Source organism: Phaenicophaeus curvirostris, chromosome 4 (assembly GCF_032191515.1).
Source record: "Phaenicophaeus curvirostris isolate KB17595 chromosome 4, BPBGC_Pcur_1.0, whole genome shotgun sequence".
Classification (NCBI taxonomy): domain Eukaryota; kingdom Metazoa; phylum Chordata; class Aves; order Cuculiformes; family Cuculidae; genus Phaenicophaeus; species Phaenicophaeus curvirostris.
The window spans coordinates 33,184,882-33,196,867 of record NC_091395.1 but is presented as its reverse complement, the minus strand read 5'-3'; the positions used below and the strand labels follow the sequence as shown (position 1 = coordinate 33,196,867).

The following is an 11,986-nucleotide window of genomic DNA, read 5'->3' as shown; positions in this document are numbered from 1 at the left end:
ATGAATTAAAGTTAAATCCAAAGTTGATCTAACTTTTGGCCTTTAGCCTTTCAAACAAACACAGGGAGAAGTGACTGGTTGATTGCAACATGAAATCAAAGGTACAGGCTGAAGGTCAGGCCTAGGCTCAGCCCTCAACTGGAAAGCCTGAGGATCTCCTCCTTCACCTTATTTTCACCCAGCAATCCCTTTTGCATGAAGAAGGAAACTCCTCTTACCTTACTGTATGTTTGTGATCAGTTATCAGCTTTTTCCAGTCCGTAAAACCTTGGTGACTGTGTTTTGCTTGGACCAGAGCTTAAGTTTTCTGCATTTGAAGGTCACCAGGGTGCTGGACTCCCTGCCAGGGTCAAAAGAGATGGGTCACGTACTATTGCCATGTCCAGTCTTACACTGCTAGCCAGCACATGGGACACGACTTAGGAAATTGTTGTATCCGCTGTCAGCATGGTTGAAAAGGCAAAAATCCGTCAGCTTGATGTGCTCTGGCTCGTCTTGATTTTTAAAGCCTATTAAATTAGAAAAATAATATTCAGAGATTACTGAAGATCACAAAATCAAGCTCTTGAAAACTGGGGAAAGTCAGAACTAAGGTGACATGTTATATTGCATCTAAATTACGAAGGATGTGTTCATTGTTGCACAGATTGTAATGCATGTAGTAAGACCTGGTTATCTCTTACTTACAGTTGATAACCCGTAGGATTAGGTGCAATTCCTGCACTCATCCCCCAGATCCTGTGGGACCAGAGGCAAGATACTCAGCTGTCTCAGAGCTGGCTGCTGATGTTCTTCCTGAGCTACAGCTGCTATCTGCGCATACGGTGTGCTCTGAAGGCTCAGAGCAATGGATCCTAAAGATTAATAACTACTTTTTGAGTTAACCTGCTCACCTGGCTTCTGCAGCTATGAAAAGGGAAAAGTTGTGCCCAGGAGATGAATGTCTGTAAAGTACGAGGGTAGCTGAGTGATAAGCACAGTAGGAAAATTCTTAAAGATTTGAACAGTCTGCAAAGCATTATCATACATCATTCATACAATGAAATGAGCATGCAGCTCTAGGTGGCTGCTTGCTTGCGGAACACCATCCATACTCATTGGGAGAAGGAAGGGGTTCGGTGGAAGAAACATCACACTTCATCCTGCAGTAAAGTGGGGTCCATGAGTGTATACACGAGGACAGCACAGGAAGGCTGTACCTGCAGTTCTTGTGTTCCTCAGCACAGAGGTCCTAGGGCTGTGGTCTTTGAGCAGAGTTTTGTGTCTATCATGGAGGCTAAAGCAGAGCTTGTTGATTTGAGTGGCAGATTCTCCAAGGACACCAGTATATTCTGGAAGAAGCCCATTTTACTTTGTTGCGTAAGAGAATTAATTCTAATCCTGAAAGATTTCCTTTCATTTTGGTCTTTCCCTTCTTTAAGCATTTTATTGTCCTCTGAGCTTTTTATAATTCTTTCATAGAACTGCTGCAACAGAGTGAAAAAAACTGTGTAGAACTTTGAGTGGGGAAGCATCACATTTTGGCCCTGCTAACATTAGCAGCTGAGCTTTTTGGTGTGTAAGTACATTTATTATCTGCCTTGAGTTCAGGAGCTGACTTATGGACATTTATCAACCAAACAACACAGCCGTGGCTGACTGATCTTCAAACTGAGCACAGTTAGTATGTGGTCTGTTTGGACATTGGTTGCTGAAGTTGATTGGCTGTCTTGTTGCTGAAAACCAAAGATGTTTGTTGCATTATAGTATTACTGGCACTGCATGGGATTCAACAAAAGACTTTACATAGCATGTTGCAGGGAAGAGAAATGAACAAGACATCTTGTTTTAGAATATGCATGGATAAAATAAGATTAAACCTTAAATATAATAGAAACTCTTTATCATGAAAAAACAGATCCTGGTGGAGTAGGTGTTAACCAAAGTAGCACCATCTTATTGAGCTCTTCCGCTGCATGAGGACATGACTCACTAATGATATTGGTGATATTGGTAGAAGTTAAGCTAGGTTTAATGAGGGGTTTCCTGGATAAAAGAAGCATGGGATGCAAGGCCAGAAATGGGAGGAAACAAAAGGCCAGTTCAATTGCAATGAACGTCACATGGGGAAGGTTCAAGCCTCCTGAAAGCAGAAAATAAGAGGAAAAGCAGGGACAAGAAGGACAAGACAAAGCCTGAGAGGCTACTGGAATGGATCCAAACATAAATTAATCTATTTTGAATTGAATATGTCGTAGAATCACAGAATCACTAGGCTGGAAAAGACCCACTGGATCATTGAGTCCAGCCGTTCCTATCTGCCACTAGACCACGCCCCTCAGCACCTCATCCACCCCTCTTTTAAACACTTCCAGGAATGGTGACTCAACCACCAACCTGGGCAGCGTGTTCCAGTGCCCAATGACGGTTTCTGTGAAAAATTTTTTCCTGATATCCAGTCTGAACCTCCCCTGTCGGAGCTTGAGGCCATTCCCTCTTGTCCTGGCCCCTGTCACTTGGGAGAAGAGGCCATCACCCTCCTCTCTACAACCTCCTTTCAGGTAGTTGTAGAGAGCAATAAGGTCTCCCCTCAGCCTCCTCTTCTCCAGGCTAAACAACCCCAGCTCTCTCAGCCGTTCCTCATAAGACTTGCTCTCCAGCCCCTTCACCAGCTATGTTGCTCTTCTCTGGACTCACTCCAGAGCCTCAACATCCTTCTTGTGGCGAGGGGCCCAGAACTGAACACAGTATTCGAGGAGCGGTCTCACCAGTGCCGAGTACAGAGGGAGAATAATCTCCCTGGACCTGCTGGTCACACCATTTCTGATACAAGCCAAGATGCCCTTGGCCTTCTTGGTCACCTGGGCACACTGCCAGCTCATGTTCAGTCGGCTGTCAACCAACACCCCCACGTCCCTCTCCTCCAGGCAGCTTTCCAGCCAGACTTCTCCTAGTCTGTAGCACTGCATAGGGTTGTTGTGCCCCAAGTGCAGGACCCGGCATTTGGCCTTGTTAAACCTCATGCCATTGGACTCTGCCCAGTGGTCCAGCCTGTTCAGATCCCTTTGCAGAGCCTCCCTACCCTCCAGCAGATCAACACTTCTACCCAGCTTAGTGTCGTCTGCAAACTTGCTAAGGGTGCACTCGATGCCTTCATCCAGATCATTGATAAAGACATTGAGCAGGGCTGGACCCAGCACTGAGCCCTGGGGAACCCCACTTGTCACTGGCCTCCAGCTGGATTTCACACCATTTAGCACCACTCTCTGGGCCCGGCCATTCAACCAGTTTTCCACCCAGGAGAGTGTGCGCCTGTCCAGGCCAGAGGCTGACAGTTTCCGAAGCAGAATGCTGTGAGAAACTGTGTCAAAGGGTTTGCTGAAGTCCAGGAAGACCACATCCACAGCCTTTCCCTCGTCTAGTCAGCAGGTCACTTTGTCATAGAAGTGCCAGAGTCAAGCTTGAATTTGCCCCTCTAAAGCATAATATGATAAGATATTGCAGCCTTTAGATAGTGGAGAATTTTGTGAATGCCATGCGGTTTCAAAAAGCCAAGAGAGAATTTTGTTTTTTCAACTGATTAGGCCCACATTTGCTCAAGCAAGGGTTTTCTCTCTGCAGTGGAAATTTATGAGATGGACAGCATCTCTCAAGTGTCTGACAGCCATGTACAGCACTCCCTAGTAGGAATAAAGCTTGTTATAGAGCTCACAGCTACAACACATTATCACCAATTGCCACACACAAACTATAACCATTATACGCACATTTAAGGAGACATGACTCTTTAGGAAGATTTAATTATGCTTAACCTCTTTTCTGGGACATTTTCAAGTACCATTCTACTGTGCTTTTCATAAGTATGTATGCTTTTCAAACAAATCCTACTTGATAAAAAATAATTATGTACCATTTGTGTAAGAGACAGCATAATGGTAAACACATCATGAATTATACGAACACTAGTAAGGTCGAGCTGTAAAAACAGATGTAAATTGGGCTCTGTGCTGCTCAGGAATTCATTTTCATTCATGATCACATATGTAGTCACAGATAGATTGTATCAACTTCTTTTATGCTAACACTTGCTTTGGAAAGGCCAGTGGATTTCACAGCAGTGGAACACAGTCACACAGAAAGGGCAAACCAATGACTTTATTTTCCAAATATCAAGCCTTTGATCATGCTAAATTCCCATCAAACAGAGTATGTGTCTTCCAGTAGACAAGTATTGCTGGATCGTGCTAGGTTCTGTATACATCTCAGTTGAACATCAAGTTACGAGAAACCAAGCTTTAGACAGGTGGTTTTTTTTCCTGGAATAAATGGTGTTGTCCACATTTTGGTGTTGTACAAACTTATCTGGAGCAAATAACTTCAGAAACTTGTGCAAGAGGCATTAGGTAATCACCTAAGGTGGGGGGGTGGAGGGGGAGGTAGGGGAGCATTTGGCATGTTTTGTCTCCAAACAGAAGGGAGCATAATGATTAATCTCAGTTTTGCATTAAGGTTTAAATTGCACTAAAACACCAGTGCAGTGCATCCTTTCAGTTAGAGGTCTGCTGGCTCTTCTCCTGAAGATGATATCAATGAGGAACCTGTATGTGTTGCTGTGCCTCAACTTAGCCTGGGTATGAGTTTGCTTACTTGATGTTTTTATATCTTTCTATTTTGAATAATGAGCACTAATTTAATGTTCATTCATTAGACAGATACATTTTGGCTGTCACTCAGCTCGTAAAATTCAATGCACATGCATATGTACAAGCTGAGTGTAACCACTTCACTGCTGGACTTCCATTAGTAGTCCTGGAGTATCCAGCTCTCTATTTTTGCTTAATTCAGTTTTGATGAATCTGCCTGGCTTCAGGAGCAGCTAAGCAGATACATTAACACAAATTCTCAGATTCACAGGTAATGCTACAAGTCCTAAACCTAACTGACTGGATGCTAGTGGCTCTGGCCAGCCAGAAATCTTTATCTTTACACACAATACCTTCATTACAAAATACATATTAAAAAACAATTATTCCTGTGGCAGTAACATCAGGTTAAACTAGAGCTAAGTAAGAATCAATTTTCAGATAAGGAAAGTGATAGACTTGATTTTCAACCATGATAATATAACCTTGCTCTTTTCTCATTTATGTCGCAGCCAATACTCTTATATTAGATTCTTTCGGTTTCTCTTTTTGAATGTTTTTTTAAAGAATGTGAATGTTTTAAAAAATGACAGAAATTATAGGGGAGTGATGTGACAGAACAGAAGCATTTATATTGGAGCTGTCAACATTGAAAAGGCACAGACCACCCAAAAGTAACGCTTTTATTTGTTACTTTTAAAAGGCGCTTGGGCCAGATCCTTGGGATTAATCAAACCAGTATAAACCTGTTGATTTTAGTAATGATATTCAAGTTCCCCAGGACTGAGGTTTTGGCACTGGAGGCTAGAATTAGGAAAACTTCCTCTGCCTAATAATTAAGCATTAATCTTTTCAAACATTAATTATGCACTTGAAAAGAACTTAAGGTGTACAGAGTAATCCAGTCAGACCTAATTACATCTCAAGCCCTAAAATAGGGGTTTCTTTTATGAAGAAGAATTTTTTTCCAGTCCTTTATTGAGCAATAACATAGTAGGAATCCTCACACTGGCTCAGAATTAGCTTGTGTGTATGCACTTTTCCTCCTAGGGTTTGAAGAAAATCTTTGTATAATTTATTTCTTTTCTTTGCACTAGCACAGTGGAATCTATCCATCGCTGGCATTGTTATTTTTATTAAAATGTTACTAGCTTTCTTGCTCTTTATGCCAGGCAAAACAGTGCTACAAGCTTACAGTTAGCAAATGTGATTAAAATCAGAAATGCCAGTGACTAAATTCCATGCATATATATGTTTAAGCCAGTTTTCTGTAGATTGGAGGAGGTAGAATGAAAATAAAAATTCAGGAATTTTGCAGCTAATGGAATAGAACATAGACTTTTGAAAGTTTTTGCTTTAATTTAACCATTTTCAATCTAATTTCAAGTTAATTTTATATTTACACATAGAACACAAAATTTCTGTGTAATAATATTATCATAATATATTCTGAGCATCACCAGCTCGCTCCATAACAGCATTGATTTTAAGAAATGAAAAGCTTTATTCCAACCAACAACCCAAAATCTATCTTACAAGAAAAGTCAGGATTAAAATCCTTATGCTATTTGGTGTGATGTTTTCCAGGTGACTAATTCCACATGTCAGCTATGCCACTGAGTCTGTGAGGACAGCAGCATTACGTTTCCGTTCTCTTGGCAGGTGTTTAGTTAATCTCAGTTTTGCTTTTCCCCTTTTTCCTCCTGGCAGGCGCAAGATGGAGAGACTACATTTGAAAAGGAAGGGGCAGTAGGGCGTGGTCCCAGGATTATGGAGCACATGTACCAGGCCACATGCCAGTATGAGAAGAACTGGCCCATCTGTGCAGACGATGAGTGGGTGAGTGATGAGCTCTGGGGGCAAAAGTGGGGCCTGTCAGAAGGGTGGTCACAGATGCCAGATGGGCTGCAATGATGGGTGCCATGCAGCCAGTACACGGTGAGTCCTTAGGTCTGAGAGAGGACAGGTATCACTTCATGTTGGAGCAGACTGGAGAGATCTCCTGTGGAAAAGAAAGAAAGAAAAAAAAAATGAAGATAAAGAAAGAGGGAGAAGTTTGCAGGGGTGCAGAATCAGAAGAGAAACTATGCCTGGAAGAGAAAAATTAAATAAAGGAAGGCTATTCCTAGAAAAAAATAAGAAGATAAAAGAATAAGAAGAAGATTTTCAGAATTTTGGTAGTACCACCTTGGGAGTAGTTAAGAGAAAGGCACAAGAAAGATGTATAACAAAGAAAAAAAACTTACACTTCACAAGTTACTTTTTAGGAAGTCTGATGGTAAACTGTGCAGTAAAATAATTAGATTGACTCTATGTCTTTGTGTACAAACTGTTAATTTGTCTCCTTCTTGCCTCTTGCATCTCAGCCTATCTCTATGCTACATTTATCTGCTGAAATCTTGGAACAAACCTGTGAGAACACGAATCTTTTCTGAGGAAAAATTTTCTTAAATAAGTTGGCCTCCAACATCTTTGCTCAAACTGGGCAACAAACTTTGCCTTAAACCAGCTTTTTAAAAAATATACTCATATATATATATGTGTGTGTATATATATATAATTTCACCCCTGAGAAACAGCGGAGAGCAAAAATTAAGGGTTTACTTGATCCTCCCTTTATGGCCCGTTTCTGAGGGGGGGCTTCACTGATTCCATCACACCAGTGTTCAAGGTGTAGGAGGTAAAGGATCAGCCCCCAGATGGCTTGCTCTAAGTCGCACAAGTCCTTGGCAAAGTTGCTGGATGAATAGTACAGGACAGCTGAAGAGAACTAGCAGAATCTTGCCGTATTATTTTTTAATGTGCTTTCAGCGTTGGCCAAAAGTCTGCAAGTGTAGTGTTAAAAAAAGGTTTACTCATGCAGACAATTAAAAAAATTATTTCCCTCTCCCAATCTTAGGGTACAAAATGTCCATCAGGCTGCAGAATGCAAGGACTGATAGATGAAACAGACAAGGATTTTCATCACAGAACAGACAAAATCAAGAAGCTGCTTGCAGAAAATCAAAACAACTATAAAAAATCCAATCGGATCGTTGTAGAAACCGTAAATGTACTAAAACCAAACCTGGACAGTGCTCAGCGTAAGTATCTTGCAAAAAGTTTTATTATCCTTGCTGAATTATTATTTTTTTGTGTGCATATGCAATATATAGTGAAAATATATGCTGCACTGGCCTTATTATCAAAAGCCAGAATAAATGTAGTAATAAAAGACTCTTAACTGCTAACTAGTAAAAACTAATGTAATTTTTACCTACTCACTACTATGAGAAATACGTTCTTAATTACAAGTTTTTACTACATATTTAAAAATAAGCTACTCTCTTAGGAAAGAAAATCATACATGCATAGCTGACTGATGGTTTTCTGTTTCAGAGACTGATGAGACTTATGGCCACGTGTCAGGAGAATTAAGGCGAAGAATTGTGACATTAAAACAGAGAGTTCTCACTCAGGTGAACAGAATCAAAGCTCTGCAGAGCAGCATCCAGGAACAGGTGGTGGAGATGAAGCGTTTGGAGGTATGTAGCTACATAATTTCAATTCTTTCCAGAGCTTAGCTACAGGAAAAGGGTCTATCCATTGCACTGCACGTGGCAAGAACTGCTCCCTCTGGAAGAAAACACAATGCAGCTCTCACAGGATCTGACCGGCTGAGGCAAATCCCCAAATGAGTTGCTTTCTGTGCAGCTTAGTTTTCTTTTCCCACTGTGTGGGAAGCAGCATGAGCTCAGGAGGACTCCTAGTCCCATCTGCTGCTTCTGCTCTCAGACAGGCAGCAAGGATGTTTTTTCAGCTGAAAACTGGCTCCGTACGAGGCATTTCTCCTCCTGTAAGGAGCTGCTGAGCAGCTAGGATGAGGAGAACATGTCCTGTCCTTTGCTGGTGCTGCCACACCAGTGCTGGCGTTACAGCCTGTGTTCCCAGGTTGCAGATGATTCTTCTGATGGTAATGCAAGGAAAAGTCCTGGCACAAACAGTGGTTATACTCGAAAGCTTGCTTTGATCTCTGGGTGAGAGGTCTGGCTTTTGGATCATTTGGGAAAGCAGTGGCACCCCCAGGATGGCAGGTCTCACAGCAGGGGCACAACAGGCTTTGGGACAAGCCCAGTGTCTCCCTCTCCCCTTAGAGGACATGTTACTGCCCCAGTCTCCATGCTCATGGGAGCATGCCCAGCTCTGCAGCACTGCCTCCAAACCTAGAGACACCACTATGTCCCAAGAATAAAAGGAGAAAAGATTGGGAACGTGCTACAAGATATTTCTTCATGCAGCTCAAGTGCACTGTGCTATTGCACCTGTCATATTTACAGTGGAAATAAAAACAGAGATTATTTTAAAACTGAGCTTTGGAAAAGCTCAGCTGTAAGTGGGAGGTACCAAGGCAGCTCCCAACTTTCTCCAGACCAACTAAAGAGAAAGTCAGGAAAGCTCCCTAACCAAATTATTTCTGTTTTTGTAGGTGGACATTGATATTAAGATACGAGCTTGCAAAGGAACCTGTGCTAGAAGTTTTGATTACAAGGTGGACAAAGAAAGCTATGACAACATCCAGAAGCAGCTTACCCAAGCAAACTCCATCAACTTGCACCCAGAGCTTCAAAGTACCACCTTGAGCACACTGAAAATGAGACCACTTAAAGACTCAACAGTTCCTGAGCATTTTAAGCATAAGCCTCTGCCAGAAATGCAAGCTCTGAACATAATTAATAACATCAGGCAGATGGAAGCGGTATTAGAAAGATCAGAAACAGATACAACCCCTTCCCGAGGTGACAGCTTGTACCACACAGCAGAATCGAGGGGGGATGGACCTGCACGCAAATTCATTCCTCCTACTCATGGGAGAGAAACCCTTAGTATGGGAGACAAAACCTCCTCCACTGTCCGTAGATGCACTAAAACTACCACCAAAAAAATTGTCTCTGGCCCTGATGGCCCTAGAGAAGAAGTAGTTGAAAAAATGGTTTCCTCTGATGGCTCAGACTGCTCCTTTATACAAGGAGGATTCCCTGACATAGAATCATTTTTTACCCCTGACTCTCCATCCACTGCTAATAGGCACTTAGCTGGATCTAGCAGCGTTTCAACTACCAGCCACGTAGGCAGTAGCCACTTAGGTACTGGAGCAGCCAGTCATCCAGGGTCTTATGGAGGGAAAGGCAAATTTACAGACTTAGGAGAGGAGGAAGAAGATGACTTTGGAGGACTTCATCCATCTGGATTCCCATCTGGCAGTGCAAGTCACTCCAAGACTGTAGTGACCAGCGCCTCTTCTAGTTTCAACAAGGGAGGCTCCACTTTTGAAACCAAATCACTAAAGACCCGTGAAATAACTGAGAAGCTAGGTGGGGTACAAAACGATCAAAGTGCAGAGGATACCCCAGACTTTCAGGCACGCAGCTTCAGATCGTCAAGATTGAACCAAAGGACACACTACACTGGGAAAGGTACACAGGCATCGCAGAAGTAGTTATTGAGGGAGTGGAGCCAATCTCTGTTCATAACCAAACTGACACATTGGTTTTAGATACTGCAGTACAACAGTGTGATGATAAAATGCAAACACTGTGTCTGTTTGTTGCTGTCTCAGAAAAAAAAAAAAGGAAAATATTTCATTAATACTCGAGTACTACATAGACAACTTAAAACTTTAAAAGTATGTAACATTTTCTTTTCTGATTTCTTTTTAATGTTGCCTGTCACTATACCTAGTGTAGTCCAAGACATGTTTAACAATTTTCCTCAGAGCTATTGGTACTTGGATTCCTCTGAACATTTTATTAAATTTTTCTGATAACTCCTGTCAAACCAGATCAACTTTTTTTTTTAGACTGTGATGATATCCGCCAGAAACACACTTCTGGTGCCAAAAGTGGCATTTTCAAAATCAAGCCAGCGGGATCCAATAAGGTTTTGTCAGTTTATTGCGACCAAGAGACCACTTTGGGAGGATGGCTATTGATCCAACAGAGAATGGATGGATCAGTGAATTTTAACCGGACCTGGCAAGACTACAAGAGAGGTTTCGGCAGCGTGGATGGCAAAGGGCGAGGAGAGTTATGGCTGGGCAATGAAAACATACACTTGCTGACTCAGAACAACACTCTCCTTCGAGTAGAGTTAGAGGACTGGGATGGAAATGCTGTGTATGCAGAGTATATCGTACGGGTAGGGTCTGAAGCTGAAGGGTACGCCCTTGCTGTGTCCTCCTACGAGGGAACTGCTGGGGATGCGCTGATCACTGGCTGGCTGGAGGAGGGCACTGAATACACTTCCCATGCCCACATGTGGTTCAGCACCTTCGACCGGGACCAGGACCACTGGGAGGAGAGCTGTGCGGAGATGTACGGGGGTGGTTGGTGGTACAACAGCTGCCAGGCAGCCAACCTCAATGGCATTTACTACCTGGGGGGCCACTATGACCCTAGGTACAACATTCCTTATGAGATCGAAAATGGTGTCGTCTGGCTGCCATTTAGAGCCTCTGACTATTCCCTCAAAATTGTGAGAATGAAAATCAGGCCCATAGAAACCCTGTAGAAAGACAGGCTTTTAATATACCTGTTAAGACTAAGTAGGAAAGATTTTTTTATATACGTGTGTGCATTATGTACCTTTACCCTGTGAATTTGAAGGCAACTGAACACATCTGTGGCTTAAAAAATAAACACTGATTAATTATTAGCAAAATAGTTTTTCCATCTTATTTATAACTGACAAACCTTTTCAAGGAAATATTGATTTTAAAACCCTTTCTATATAAACTTTGTCTACATCTTTGACTATGTCATTGTCTATGTCTATGTCTTTGGCAGCTCAGACCTTGACTGGAGATAAACATATTTATAATTTTAATTATCTGCTTTGTTTAAAAGAGTTAAAGAAGCAAAACAATTCAGAACTACATTTACCATGAACTCCTGCCTCAATTAAAGTCTAACCAAGTTTGACAGTCACACTTCTGAGCAGTCTCCTCTTATTTCCATTTCAAGGGGAGTGCAACAGCAGTGGGAGTCAGTTTTGAGGCAAAGTCACGGGTGGCTTGGGTTCTCCGTTTTCCTACACACCTAACATGAAGTGCACTTTGCTAAACGATACATGCATTTTAGGACCGACTTTTAAGTTTCCCTTAGCTTTGATTTCATAAATATAGAAATAGACTTGCCATACCATTTACAAATTTTAGGTAGTTTAACATGCACACTGGAGCTTCAAAATAAGATAGTTAATGAAAGCTCATTAAAATACAAGTGCCCAAACAGGCTGTTATTTTCTAGCGACCACTAAAAGGTCATGACTGTAACCAGTACAAACAAGGCAAGGAGCACCTGCATAGCTATAGTGTATGTTTCCTTGGT

At 42.0% G+C, this 11,986-nt stretch overlaps 1 protein-coding gene across 1 annotated transcript; it reads left to right on the top strand.

Moving 5' to 3' along the window:
- Positions 1-4,470: 4,470 nt before the first annotated feature.
- Positions 4,471-11,318, top strand: FGA (fibrinogen alpha chain). The gene is made up of 6 exons (XM_069855740.1): positions 4,471-4,610; positions 6,333-6,461; positions 7,522-7,705; positions 8,001-8,146; positions 9,088-10,075; positions 10,459-11,318. Exons 1-6 carry the CDS (start codon positions 4,560-4,562, stop codon positions 11,166-11,168), a joined length of 2,208 nt encoding a protein of 735 aa, XP_069711841.1. The 5' UTR covers positions 4,471-4,559; the 3' UTR covers positions 11,169-11,318.
- The last annotated feature ends 668 nt before the right edge of the window (positions 11,319-11,986 follow it).

What these genes read in the sequence shown, in the direction of transcription:
- FGA (XM_069855740.1), top strand. Translation starts at nt 4,560, where the DNA reads ATGATATCAATGAGGAACCTGTATGTGTTGCTGTGCCTCAACTTAGCC. An exon ending in TGTGCCTCAACTTAGCCTGG is followed by an intron (nt 4,611 to 6,332) that starts GTATGAGTTTGC and finishes TCCTCCTGGCAG; the next exon opens with GCGCAAGATGGAGAGACTAC. An exon ending in AAACCTGGACAGTGCTCAGC is followed by an intron (nt 7,706 to 8,000) that starts GTAAGTATCTTG and finishes TTTCTGTTTCAG; the next exon opens with AGACTGATGAGACTTATGGC.